This window comes from Convolutriloba macropyga, chromosome 8 (assembly GCF_964194025.1).
Source record: "Convolutriloba macropyga chromosome 8, txConMacr16.3, whole genome shotgun sequence".
Lineage (NCBI taxonomy): Eukaryota > Metazoa > Xenacoelomorpha > Acoela > Convolutidae > Convolutriloba > Convolutriloba macropyga.
In genome coordinates, this window is record NC_134475.1 from 58,991,173 (window position 1) to 59,006,251 (window position 15,079).

At 34.6% G+C, this 15,079-nt stretch overlaps 1 protein-coding gene across 7 annotated transcripts in view; it reads right to left on the bottom strand.

Annotated features, from left to right (window-relative positions):
- The window catches only part of LOC142344876 (uncharacterized), a 187,936-nt gene that overhangs the window by 53,673 nt on the left and 119,184 nt on the right, over positions 1-15,079 (bottom strand). For 6 of the 7 annotated variants that reach the window (XM_075396914.1, XM_075396913.1, XM_075396917.1 and 3 more), the window contains 6 exons: positions 13,830-13,882; positions 13,191-13,302; positions 8,183-8,260; positions 6,584-6,836; positions 4,015-4,278; positions 3,356-3,581 (listed from right to left, as the gene is read on the bottom strand). In XM_075396914.1, the coding sequence (XP_075253029.1) occupies positions 3,356-3,581; positions 4,015-4,278; positions 6,584-6,836; positions 8,183-8,260; positions 13,191-13,302; positions 13,830-13,882 (986 nt within the window). The remainder of the gene's footprint in view (positions 1-3,355; positions 3,582-4,014; positions 4,279-6,583; positions 6,837-8,182; positions 8,261-13,190; positions 13,303-13,829; positions 13,883-15,079) is intronic. The other variant, XM_075396915.1, reaches the window with a different exon arrangement.

A 15,079-nucleotide genomic window follows, 5' to 3' on the forward strand; every position in this document is an offset into this window, starting at 1 on the left:
TAATTGTAGCGCGAACTGGGCCAATGCAAAAACGAACAAATTAAGTCGAGTTGGAAACACTCGAGGTCATTCACATCATAACTTTGCTCACTACCTCAAATTTCAAATAAACTAAACTGTTGCCCTTAAATTTGTTACTTTTGAAATTGAAACTGTTTACTTGACATTGTTGGCCTTGCTCAAATTTGCCCTATCTGAATTTGTTCGTCAGGGTTTAATATAAACTTGCTCGCTTGTACCATGGGCCACAAAAATGTAAAAGAGCGACATAGGAAGGCCCCAGTAAAATTTCTCTCGGAAGACCGGAAAAAAGGGGCAAACATTTTAGGCTCTCCGGGACCAAATTAAAGAAAGCCATGAGAAGCAACCCTACCAGGTGAAAAAAGTCAGTTGCTAGACAAACACATGATCAACAACAGCAACAACAAGAACAACAACAGCAACACCCAGTGGCTTACAATAGCGACTTATTCTGCGATGGAAAAGTCAAAAAAGAGACGCTAACGAGGATAACGAAAGTGCAAAATGAGCAAGCCCAAATTGATTAACACTTAAATCTAGTATTGTTTAAACTATCTTCATGTGTTTGCTAGTTCGGTTTTATTATTTGATTATCGAAATTAAGCAACTTAGCTCGCATTTTCTTGGTTAGACACGGTTAACAATACATCAATGCATTGTGTCACCACTCATGCCGGCCTCTATGTAGATGCCACCTCTTCTTGCACCTTATTTGTTTCAAGCATAACAAGGCCAGTGAGCTTGCACTACCTCATCGGTGTTATAAAACTTGTAAATATTAGTTCGAATAGCTCCTTAAGTCTGTCTTTGTAATAAAGTTGAGATCATTCATTCCATTAATAAAAAAGTTGGACGCCCATCTATTTTATGTGGCGTTCAGGTCCTTCTTTTCGTAAAAAACGAACAATAGCTTCTGGTTTTCCGCTCTGATTAGGTTTTCAAGTTAAAAGATTACTAAGTGCAGCGAATACGCAAATAAAAGCTGGATCAAAAGTATCTACGGATTTTGGTATAAGGGTTGTAGGATCTAACGAAGGGGCTTTACTGAAGCACTTTTTTCTAGTAATGGTCTTTCGTCATGGCTAAACCTAATCTGTTGCAAATTCGAACAATTTTAAGGCAAGAGGCATTAACTATAGAGCCATTATAGCGGCGATGAATGATTTGTTCGTTGCAATATTAACAGTTACGATTGACTTCTCGAAGGACTTGCATAGCTCTTTGAACAGCATTAGAATATGCAACATGCCGTTCGAGCTCAACATGCTCTTTTTGAATGGTATTTCATGCATACCTTGAATGCAAGACCTTGAATCTTATCTTTTTTCGTTAAAAAAATTCAGTTTCGGTATGTAGTACTGATTGCACGATCGTTTAAAATTTCACTCCTTCTGCAAATTAAGACTAATATGCTGTGAAATTGTTCCAAGACGATGAAGTTGGAGAATTGTTCGGTATAAATTGAGATCCATTTATGTTTTAAATCAATAGGAGAATTAAAGCTAATAAGAACAGGGGTATAATGAATGGGTGATTCGGTGGTTTACTGGAGTAGGCCCAAATTCATTAGACAAGCAAAAATGGTGTGCATACAAACTCCACGGTTGTGTTATCAAAGCATGAGATAATGGTTTGCCACTCTCTGATACAGCTTCGAAGTACCTAGATGCTACAAAATCAGGCCTCTGAAATTTGCGACCCTCTCAAGTCATTAAAACTTTTCTTTCTCATGGCCAATTTTGTTTTTCAAATTTTAACGGGTGACTCCTTGGGCAATTGCATACTCATTGTTGGGAAAAACAACGAGCTTTTTCCGGTATCCCAAAACTGTTTTCTATCCCAAAACCGATGTTTTTTTTGCACTCTCCATGAAATTAAAGTTTATAATGCGGTGCATCATCCAAGTTGGAACTCAATTAGACCTTCATTAAGCTACATTTGATTAGCTTTATCCACTGAAGGAAAACTTCCCACATAAAGGCAGAAATGCCTAAGTTTTCCCAGTTTTTTAGAAAATGATTGAGATCAAAAAAAGAATTGTCAACATTTCTCCGGTTTCTCCGGTCATACTGAGAAAATCTCTACATGGGATAAGTTGCACCTTGTGATCAACCTTGTACGCCCAACATTGCACATTTACGTTAATTTGGAATGCTCTATAAAGAACAACACGTTACATAACACTGATAAAAACTGATAAACTTGAGTACCATTAAGCACAAAAAATACGCTCACGGAGAAATTTGCGATTCAGAAGGACAACGATTCGTCAAAAAGCTTTGTTATAGTTGAAAGAGGAAGTTGACAACTGACTTCAATTTGCCTGGGCAAAGAGTGCGTTGTAATGAAAACGCAAGACTTTTTATTTTGCGATTAAATTAAAGTAATCCACCTGAGTGGTATTGGGATTCCTCTAACTGTTGTATGTTGTACCTAATTTTTAGTTTAGAACAACAGGATAAAACTTTAATGCTTTCATTTTTTCCCTACATCTGTAGTCGATATTCTGAGATGTTCTTGATTTACAATTCTTTGATCTAAATGACCTATAAATACTTGGTTGTTTCGATAACTATACTTCCGTAAGTAGTTTTTTTCATTACCCGCAACACCGATTAATGATTACCTTATCAAACATCTTGTTTACAGCTCTGATAGAGTAACGGGGACAACAATCTATAATTAATCGTCAGACGAACTCACTTTTCCTTTTTACGAACCTCTCAGACTTGATATAGTTTTGAGCGCTAGCTAGTCCCCAGCTGGAAGCCTTCTAATGGTCAAAATACAAAATTCTACAGAAGAAACTGACAAGGATGCACACAAAGAGTTTTTGACTTGAAATTAAAGGTTTGAAAACTGACGAACAGCGAAACAACAACTATGAAAGCAGTGAAAATATAATTTTTTTGTTGGTAACCCAATTCAATTCTCTAGCAGCGACATCCCCATTTCAAATGTAAAAAAACTGATTAAGGATTGGCTACCATAAACCATTCTCGTTATCCATATCCATATCATATATGTAATCTGTGGAATCTTACCAACCATGCCCATGATCATATATGATTGCAGGGGCACCCAAGGTGAAATCATGGTTTGTATGCCCACCTGAGAGTCATAATAATTCAGTACTGAATCATGAAAATTTCGTTCCATTTATTTTCTATGACCAGAGTTCTTATCATGGCACATATCAGACTTTTCATGGTAAAATTCACAGTAGAGCTCTGAACATAGTCTGAACATAATTAATTTTAATTCTGTGTACCTGCGAACCAAATATGGTCTCGGGGAAAGGTTTGCCAAAAAAGCAATCACTTGATTCTGTAACCTTGATAGCGAGAGCGTAGCATCCAGGGTATGTGTTGCTGTCTCTGACGATGAAAGAGCCACTTGGTTGATCCCTTAACAGCTGCATGACGTCATCCCGAGTGATGTGTGGTCTGTACCAGGTGGGACTGCTGCTGTTGTTGAGGGTCGGGGATGTGACGTCACTGGCATTGAAGTACTGACTTTCTCCTCCTCCTCCCTCTGTATGTGACAGTTGGTCAATACTTCTATAAAGGGAGCTGCTATTTCAGAAACTCAGCGAATAGAACGCCATTAATAATTACAAAAGCCATGAACCGATATTGTCTGCAGTAATAATGCAACCAAATTGTTTTTTTTTCGAGGAATGAGACGTGCTGCAATTTATTGGTATGCAGTCGACTGATTTTAGGAAATAGTCGAACAACAAACTGCTTTCTCATTTCGTCACGCGCCAGAACTTTGAATCGACTACAGCAGAGTCAAGCAGCCTCGCTTGAACTTTTGAAGGCTTTGAAACCTGGCTCGCTGTATATAAAAATCTGTCACTCTAAATTCTGGCAAGACAGCAGTATAGCATTTTAAAAATTGCATTGAGTGTTTCAATTGTCGATTCATACGCTTTCTGAACACTTGTGAGATCATTTTTGTTAGAAATTAACAACTATACAATTTGTGAACCTGTTTCTGAAAGACATGCGGCCTCCCCCTGTCCCTCCTGTGCCAGTACTATCATGCGTGGTCTGTGATGCACTTCTATTTCTGTGCTGTTGTTGTTGTTGACTACCACCCCATTGGTCTCCCCCTCCCCCTCCCCCTCCTCTGTCGATTGCAGTGGATGCTGTTCTGTTGAGACTGTTGAACCTGCTAGTGTAGTCGTCCATCTGAGATTCCACGCCACCTGCTCCGCCTCCGTCTGACAGTCGAGACGGACTCAAAGTGCGACTGCAATAACAAAACGACAATCATATTAGTTAAAACAAAAACTCAAAAAAGTTCGCAATTCGGATAAGAACAGTTGATTTAAACTAAGAAGGAAAGATCGCAATTTTTTAACATATTTTAAATATATGACAAACGAGCAGAAGTTCCATCTTCCGTTCATTTTAACTATGTATGATTGATCTGCGATCGGACGTCAGAAAATTAAACTAATCCTAGTCAGCTTTCTTCATTGACATTGTTGGTGGTGCTTACAAAAACCTGGCTGAATAATTCTCTTTCGTAATGGTTAAGTGACTCTGCTTGAAGTCACTGAGAACTTCTGACGTTGATCGAGAACAACGAAGCGGTTCGAGATATTAAGTCAGAATTTCGAAGTGACTTCTGCAGAATCACTTAACCATGCTTAAAACACGAAACGCGCACGTTTCAAAATGACGAAAGTCAGCGAAATTCAACTTCTGACTAAGTATCAACTTCTGGCATTTTGACTTCCGGCACTGCAGACATTCGGCATTTTAAAATGAGCACGTGAGTGTTTTAATGTATTGTAATGCCCTTTGCCCACAGTTGTTCATCGGCAACATTTTACAATTTCGTGAGATTTGCGTCAGAAATCTTCTTTCGTGACAGTGAAAAGTGAACCATTTCCGTACCTTCATTTGTACAAAGAAATCAACATTTTGATTTGTTTCAACAAGGCTGACAGTTTTGAATATTACACGTTCCCGTGGTACAGCAGCTAAAGAAGTTATACAGATATTTAGGGCTCTTAGAGGACCCAGGGTACGATTTCATCGGTCATTGAAACTTCGAAGCAGAGAGCTTAGTTCGAAAGTTTGGATCTTTTCCGTTTGTGCCCCCCAGCTTAGTGGGCGCATATTATTTGCACCCCCCAGACGCACGTGCCACATTTTTACATAATGGCTTACTATGTAATGGCACGTGCTCTAAAACTGGGGGTGTATACTGGGGGGGGGGGGCACACAAACGAAAAAGAACCAATTTTTCAATATTTTTTTTATTGTGGCAGATAATCTCGGTACAGGCTATGAGTTTTAGAACTCAATTGGTATAGGTAAAATTAAGTCTCCATTTAGACAAAACGTGAACTCAGAAGCTTTTAAATCATTAAACCTACTACAAAACAGATGGATGCGGTATAGGTCCTGTCATATCAATTGGTAGTCAACTGTAACACACATCAGAGAAGATCTTGTCGAAGATATTTCCTCTAATTGGCCGAACTTTAATAAAAGAGTATCACAGGTGACTGCGTTAGGTCCGATACGGTCACAATTTGAGGTTTGGAGTTAACTTTTTAAACTTGGATGCTGAATAAAAAAAACAATTTCTACATAATGGAAAAAATTATTTGCAAAAACAAATTACAAAAAATAAACAAATGATCGTCGAAGTAAAAGAAATAGAACGTCTCGGTGTGGAATTACTTTTAATTTAACACTACAAATTGATTTAATTTTAAGCCATTTTCAAAATGCGTCTGTGTTTTTTTAAACAACGAACAAAAATGTGACGCACCTCTTGAAAGAACCGCTATTCTGAGCAGCAAAAACATGATTCCATCGTACTAATAAAACAGACTCATCAAACCACCTGATGCTAGCCTACAATATGTTTGTAAATAATTTTCCATCAGATTACAGACTAGCAAAATACATCAATCTTGAACATATAAAAAGAAAAAGAGTGCTTTTCGTAATAAAGGAACTACAATCAGCAAGATCTAAGTTCTATATGAGAACGAGAACTGATAAAATGTTTTAACCGTCAAATGAACTTCATTGTCACTAAATCGAAGCATAGTATGAAAATGACTCTCATTTTAATATCTGGAGTGATAAATTTTTGGACTAAAAACAACTAAAACAACTCTTAAACGAAGTTGATAAAAAACATTCCTTGTGAAAGAGTTCTGAAAGGACCCAGAACAGCTATACTTCGGCACCATAAGTTAGTGAGCTTTTAAATTATATGATAAAGGTTTAGAATTTCTATCACCATAATGAAATGGTAAATTTTTGTCTTGTTTCATAGTTAAGTTCATAATTAAGTTACCTTGAAATTCAGTGTTTTTTAAACATGAAAACGTTTCTCGGATACACGAGTCAGAACGATTGTGTGAATTTTTCGATGTTACCTGCCCCCCCCCCCTTTCAACGGCTCAATATTAAATAAAATTTAACATTTTGCAAAATCAGAGCCAACAGCAATCGCTCAATCGCTCTTTACAGCTATTCTGGCTACCATATTAATACTGGAGTTTGAATCCCAAAAAAATACTGACTTGAAATGTGCGCTGGATGCGACAGGAGGCGGACCGCTTTGACCTCTGCTGGACATACTCTGGCTGGAGGAGAGAAGGGAGGGTCTGGTTGGTCTGGAAGTGTGATTGAATCTGGCACCGCTGCTGCTATTACTCACAGCATCCAGTGTATGCGTGGTAGATTGCGGTTGGAGGTCAAAGGCTGGTCTGTTTGGTTTTTGTGCTGAAGGTGATAGTGGGTTATCACTGGCGGTTCTACTCCCAGAGGTGGTGTCTGGAAATAAAAAAAGACATAACGAACTTAATCCAAACTTTACCGATATAATTTTTCATTATACGAACTGAAAAAAACTTAAATGATATATAGTCAGTCCCATAAAGTTGCAACGCTATTGAACGTTTCAAAGGTCAAAGTTCAAATTTAAAACATGCAGATATCTAGCAAAACACTGCCCATTTGCATGCCCCGAGCTTTTCGAACGTTCCCTTGCGTTGCAACTTTATGGGACTGACTATAGTCTGTCCCATAAAGTTGAAATAAGCGAACGTTCGAAAACGTCCAAAACAGGCAATTGAGCATCAAATTGGTCATTTGATTGTCAACGTTTTTTCCCATTAAGCTTCTCTTCATCAATTTTTTCTATGTTTTAAATTTGAACTTTGACCTTTGAAACCTGTCCAGTGGCTTTTGAAACGTTCGCTTATTTCAACTTTATGGGACACGCTATATATTTACGGTTAAGAAAAACTTCCATAAGTCAATCGTTTAATGAATCAGTTTAAATTTTGCCTAGCGCTCTTTGATTCTGCGAACTGAAACGACACCTCCGATTGATTGTGATTTTGACATTACTAATCGAGGTACCTATCAAGTGACACTGGATTTCATATAAGACAGTTTAAATAACCACTAACATCATCTAGACATAAATCCTGATTAGCATACACATTTCAAATTTTAGTATCCCACCGACAATTTCGTTTCCCCAAAATTCCCAAAGAGCCCAAAAATGAGTTCAAATTCTAGAAAAATCACCTTTAGGTTCCATGATATGAACATAACTGCTAAACAAAATTTAGCAAGAATTATTTCGTTAAAAGCTAATGATTTTTAAGACTTTTGAAATTATTTGGTTGAAAAATGTTGATTGATTTTTGAATTTCGCCTCATTATTTCCTCTTTTTGTCGACTTTTTACCTAGTCTGATCTGGGAAAATTTCCAACTGCTGTATAGCAAGGAAAAAGTAAATTTGTGTAAAAGTTAAGGGGTTATCGGATTGCATTTTGACGTTGTTACTAGGTGCTTTTATATTTCGATATTGCGTTTTTGCCGTGAAAATTTTGTATTCGTTGATTTTGCTTTTGTTTTTTTTTTCTCGTAGTCTTTTTAATGTCAGATCTCCCGAGCGCTGTAATGAGGCATGGCATTAAGTAATTCAATTAGTAGTTAGGTTGTGTAACTTTTTTAAAACTCAAACATCTATTTTTGTTCTCTTCATTTGGTTGACAATTTAGTCAAAAATGTAGATGGGATCGGGTCAAAACAACATGTGCGAACAAACATTAACGAGCATCCTTGTTCCATTAGAAGTGCTTTTTAAGGTTTTTGATGAAATTACCTTGCAACATAGATGACACAGCCATCTGCAACTCCATGCACATGTTATCCAATTCAGCCACTTGTTTGTCCAGTTCATCTGTAATATCATTCAAACAGAACAATTCAGTTAATAGTACCATAATATTCTTGTCACAACATAAAGACTATCTTAGTGCAGAAATTCTTGATTTTTTAAACAATAAAAAATAGTAGATATCGTCGATTTTTGTTAGCCGAAAATATTGAAGCTCATACCTTTTTTAATCTTGGAACTTGTTCGTTCGCAACTTAACACAAAAACAATCTGTTTTCACAAATAGTTCAGTATCGGGAACAAACAGCGGCGTTTGCAAACACTAAGCAGATTGCTTTATAACGAAAAATGAGAATATGGACATAAGAATCATTAAAAATTTTGAATTTCTTCCAAATTTGAAAAAAAAAGTTTTGTAAACGAAAATTGTCAACGAATAAGTAGTTAAGATGCATAAGCTTTACAAAGTAGCAAAACAAATGAAGCTAAATCAATATTGTTTTGAGGAAGTAAAACAGCTCTAACCCTTATAGGTGACAACAGTTTTTAAAGAGACAAGTTTTAATGAAAGTTGTCTTTATCAAATTTTCTTGAAAGAGTGAATGAAATGTCCCGCATATTGCAAATTAAAAAAAAACTAGTCAGATTTTAAGCATCTTCACTTTTGCGTGAACACATAGTACTGTAATAATGTAATTAGTTAAAAATGTTTTAACTAATTTGTCGAAAAATTGAAATATCCGGACATCATTTTCCTTGAAAAATCAAGACCGCAGTTTAGATCAAGAGAAAAAATCATCTCTGCTATCCACTGCGGCTGAAGGATGTATCGGTTCATGATCAGTTTTTTTGAAATTGAAATTTCGCGAAAAAACAACATGGTAGAAAAATAATGCAAAGAATTTTGTGAGCTAATTTAGAAAATATCAATTAGTTCCCTGAGAAAAAAAATAAGAAACTACAACTCCGAGAGAGTAATATAGACTCAGTTTAAAAAAAAACAAAAATTTTTCAACATGCAATTTCATCTCAAGACCCCAGAACGAATGTCAAGGAGAACTTACATTCTCAAAAACAATGTATAGCGAATTTAATTTTGTTATTGCGTTATCGAGAGCTCGTAAGAATATATACCATTTGAAAATATCATTAGGGGTACGTTAAAACTGATTGCTAAACACTATGTAAAAATATTACTGAAAAAGATCAAGAATAATGCCGACTTTGTAACTAATTTAAAGATCCGACAATTTTCTACCCATGCAAACAGACATGTAGGGAAGTTGAGAATAAGGTTTTTATGCAAACCATTTATTTTCATTAAACCATTTTCCCTGAGGAAAGATTTTTCCAAAATCTAAATTTTCCATCAATTCCACACGTTCATTGGAGAATTAGCAATTATCTTGTTTACTTGTTTCATGTTTTATCGTTCGGTAGATCAGTGGGGCCTTCGAGACTATCCGAGAAATCATTCCTTCCGATTCAATTTCTAAAATTCTTACGAAATTGGTTGAAATATAGTTTTCGAGTAAAAGCGCAACTAGTTCAGATGGTGTTTCTTTAAACTCATTTATCCCTCATTTATCCTTTTATATGTAAAATTTTAATGCAACACTGTTAACGAAAATCTTTTATCTTCACATAGCAAAATAATTGTTCTGTACACTCAAATGGGTTTTTTCCTCAATCAATTTTGGCGGATCGATATAGTCTTCATAAAGAAATGACACTGGTGTCATTAGAAAGCCCGTCCATTGTAGAATGTGGAATTAAAGATTTTTTTTGATTTTTGCTTCATACATGGAAATATCAAGGTTTACAGTTTTGTGAACAGTAGACGGAATTTCGTTGTTTTTATTAACATTTTACGTAATTTTCGATCAAATTTTTGTCAATTTCGATCAAATTTATAAAAAATTGGTAACAAGAATGTTACTGGTTTTAATTTTAACGCTAGAGGGGCTCTCTTGTTGGTTTTATCTGAGTCATTTAGTTGAGTGTTTTCGTTGGATTTTCAAAATATCGCACTTTTGCATCAAAAATGGACCCAAATACGTTCTTTATCCAACTCAGTTTAAATATGCCAGAAGTAGAGACCTAACATCTGCTATCACAATCCTTGAGAGCTATTTGTAGTTTCTATTCATATAGGAGTCTTCGTGAATTAAAATTTTGTCGGTTTTTTTGAAAAATTAACCCAATGTTTAAACAAAATGCATCGTTTTTTCTGGTTTACTGAAATATTCCATTTGCAAATTGTTCTAGTTTGAAAAAATTTGGAAAATTTAAATGTCATTGTTACACGCGAAGCAAAATCAGCGCTGGGATGGGACATATCTTGGATTCTTACAATCAAAACTTATTCGGAGTACATTGAGGCGCGGTCTTTTTCAAAAAATTTTCGCATTTTTGTTGTTTTCTTACTTCTTGTTGATTGCAGACAGGAAGATGTCTCCAGTCAGATGACTTCTTCCTAATTATTACAGAGCCAATAACATTCATTAAGACTGATAAGTGAACCCATAAAACTGTGGACCATGAAGGCTTTTAGTTATTATCTAATGCAAAATATGACGTGGTATATTTTCTTTTTTAAGAAAACGTCAGTGATGTCCTGAAGTGTTTGTCTTGACGATGTTTCTATCTTATTTCTATCCAGATATATCTCAGGCTGAATATAAGCAGTGCTAAACTTATTCCAAACGTATTGAAAAAAATTGTAAGAGGTTTTATTTTTAACTAATGTTTTCTTCGATTTCATACAAAGAAAGCTCATAAAATGTTGTGGTTTTCGCATTTTTACCTATATTCGAGTTTACTTTTTGTCCCCTTTTCAACTTTCCACATTAATTAAAGTTCCAATTGCCAATGAAAGGATGTGCAAAGAGAACATTTTTTAAAGATTTTTGGTAGAGAGCGTTCTCTCAAGAAATACAAGAGATTTTTCCTGGTTATTTGCCTTAATGGTTGTTCTCTTTGTCGTGCATTATATTTTTGACAATCTTTGACGAAACCCTACTTGCTTCCTACGGGTGTCTAAAAGAATCTATTTGATTAGTTTAGTTTATAGCAAACGGTTTTAATGACTGACAATTAATTTTAAAAATTCCAGTAAAAAGCGTTCTCCCATAAAATACAACAGAATTTTTCTGCTTTTTGGCTTTAATAGTCATTTTTTTGTTGTCGTTCGTTATTTCTTTGACAATCCTTGACTCGACCTTACTTGCTTCTTATGGATTTTTAAAATAATTGATTGATTGATTTTATTTTATAGCTAACGGTTTTAATGACTTTCAAACAATTTTTTTCAAGAGAAAGTATATTTCAATTTCCCAATTTTTGTTCTCATTATCTTCAAAAAATAATTTAGTCTCATTATTGACAGGGCTCATCATTTTACTACTGTTTTAAGCAAAATTTTTTGTGTTCGAGATATTTTGACTGATGTCGTTAGGGCTTAGAAAGGCTTTTTCAAAAGACTTCCGTGAGATTTTCTTACTGATCAATATTTGTGGTTCTTTTGTGGTATTTTAGCAAAAACTCTTTACAATGAAGACCTATTTCAAAATCAAATGAGACCCAAGCGAACGATTCAAACACTTTGGTCAAGTAGTATTTTTAATGGTTTTCAGTGTCTTATAGTTTTTATGATTTCAACACTGTGGTTTTGATAAAATGTTTGTGAAATTTTTAGATCTGTCTATATTTGCTGTTTTTGTTGTACTATGATTTGGCGTCACAATTAGGCACATGAACAGTTGCAGGTTAATCTTTTTATGTTTTAAGTTGAGAACATATGGTTTGTTGGAATTTTTGAAAATATTTGTCTTCAATGGGTTTTTGAACTTTGTCACATTTATCTTAATTCTGTCAGTTGTGTAGCTTGGTATCTTTAACGTCAGTTAACATCATCCTTCTAGCAAACAAAAATACAAAATTTGTAACGATTTAACCTTCAGCCAGGTTTCTGGGCTTTGATCGTAGCCATTTTCGTAAGAAGTGTTGTTTTTGGATATACACCCATTTCTGAGTGTTTTTGTTGCCTTGCCACACTATCACACTAAATAGATTTCCACACTATTTGCTATTGAAGATATTTAATGTTCTCCATGAATAGCCTATGCTTCAACGGTTGACACTTCGTTTTCTTGTTAATTTCGATTGATGTTTTTGTTTTTGCCGTTTTTTTGTAGTCGTCTGACAAAGTATGGATAATGACGGGTATAAATTGTTTCTAACATGGCATAGATTGACCTTCTTAATGAGTTGAGTTGATTCGTTTTGGGTTTTAATCAATTTGAAACTGGTCGTTTTCAAAAATGGAAACGTATTTTTGAACTTTGCTCTTTTTGCTCTTCTGTCGACCTATTACGGAGTCTCATTATGTTGAGGTCTCATATCTTGTCCAGTGAAGTACAGGTTAAATGTTTTATTTAGGGTTTTATCCGAATTCTTTTTGATTTTTGTTTTTAAGTTTTTTTTAAATACAGAAATCGAATTTCGATCGTAATTAATGTTGGCTATTATTTGATTTTTACGTTTGTCTTGCTCAATACTCTCCTTAACGGCAGGTCTAATTGGCTCTCTAACTCAACATTATTTTCTCCACTTAGTTGTTTGTTGAAGAATTGGTGAATTCTTAAAAATTTTCTATCTCTTCCTCATTTGGGAGACAATTAAATCAAAACGTGGATGAGCGGGGTGGCATCATTATGTGCAAACGCACATTAGCGAGAGTCCTTGTTCCATTCAAATTAATGCAACAATTTTGCTATCAGTTGTTTTCTGCATTTGTAAGTCGAAAAAGAGTTATCTTGTAGAAAGGTAGTCATCTTGCGAAATTGTGCATTAGTCTTTAACGTATCTGGAATGATTATTTATAATCATGCCAGAATCCAAAAAGATCTTGTAATATGACCGTCGGTTTCGGAATAGGGAACGTAAACAAAAGAAAATAGCATAAAAATAAGTTGATATAGCAATTTTATACCTTCTGCAGATATTGGTGACACAACTAATTCACTGGCATTGTTGGCTCTATCCTGAGCAGACCTACTTCGTCTTAGAGATCCATACCCATACTTCTGGTGCAAGTTGTTCTGCTGAAACAAATTCAATCCAAAATTATTTCATTGACCTTTAAAAATGTGAATAAATTTGTAAAATTAATTTAAATCTGAAAAACCTTTACAAAAGTTGGACTTTATCTTGTGTGAAAGAGGTTACTGACAGTTGCTTAGAATTCATCAGTTTTGAAATCTTATACAAGTACAATGTTGACTTTTAAGCGTTAACACTGCCTCTCTTGTAAATTTAGTTTTCGTTTTTAATAGAACCATTAAATCATTGTCAAAAGGTAAAACTTAATTAAAACAAAAAAAAGTATATAAATAAAGGAAGCCTTTATTAATAACAATCGAAATAACCATTCGCATTATAACAAAATGACCAACCTACTTTTTAATAGGTATATAAACTCCTTTCTAAATATAGAATCAACGAATCAATAAACATTTAATGCATTGAGTTCTATCGAGAGCTAAACAAATTTTATTTCAAATAATCAATTTTCCGAGATTGAAGTTGATAGCACCATTAATTTAGGGTAGCTCCGTTTTAAAATACTTACATCTGATGGTTGCGGTGGAAGTTGGGTTGCTTCTCTGTCTTTGTAGTTGAAACCTGAACAAAATATTTTGTATTTATTCTTGACTATTTTTGTGTTACCCGACTTCGGTTTTTTGATGTGTCAAGTTAATAAATTGTTCCTTTATTAAAAAGAAGTTGACAGGCCGGAAGAGTATTCTCAATTGGCCTATGAAACTTAATTGATTTTTCACAATTTCGCTTCCAACTATTATTCGACAGTATTAATGAACAGCTCTGCTCAAATTTTTAGCCCATAAAAAGTTATATACACATGTAATTTTATTTACGATTGGGTTATAGGAAAAGCAAAAACTATAGACATTCATGAAACCAAAAAATGAAAATTGACATTAATGAAAATTGACATTCATAAAACCAAAAATTGTTTTCAGTGGGCAAGAAATGCAACATATGCGTTAATTGTTCTCATTTTTATTTCCTCAAAAATTAAAATTTTGCTTAACAAAATCTTTCTTTTTGTTTACCAAAAAACTCAAAAACATTCCAATGCTTTATAAGTTGTAATAAGTCAAAATAACCTTTAAGAAAGCCACATACGAAAATAAAGAAACGAACCGAAATAAAAATTCCTCAAATTAGATGACCAAGTACTCACTTTTGTGTTTGATTTAGGTTATTAGAGAGTGTTGGTTAAAAAGGTAAGCTTTTACACCATTTTCATCAAATGAAACAAAAACCGTTTTTGAAAAACTTTAGCCGTTGATGCATTTAACGTAACTATTGAATGCATGGAAGCATTTTTGATTTACAATTCAGCCTTGAAGTTCAGTTACCATTTGAACTTGGAAAACATTAAGAAATTGATTCGAAGTTTTAAATTGCAAACATAGACGGCAGACTGCTGGAGTAGCTGCGTAATAGAGTTATCTGCAGTAAAATACAGATGAAAACAGATACAGAAATATGTTGAAAAAAAATTTATCGCAGCCGACTTAAAAATCGAATTGAAGGGGATTGCATCATTGAGAACATTTTCTGACAACTCAGAGGCTTGAACCCAATCCGGAATCGGAAAAACTAACCACTCGGCTATAAAACCCTTGTCACCTCTTATCTTACAATCTATTTGGTTTGAGAAACAGACAGAGTTTCTGAATGCCAGCAATTTAGGTCACGAAAAAAGCAAGAAATCAAGCGTGAAAAAGTCACTAAAAAAGTCAAGCGAAAGAACATTCTAGGACAGACAACTGTAAATGAAAAAAGAGCATC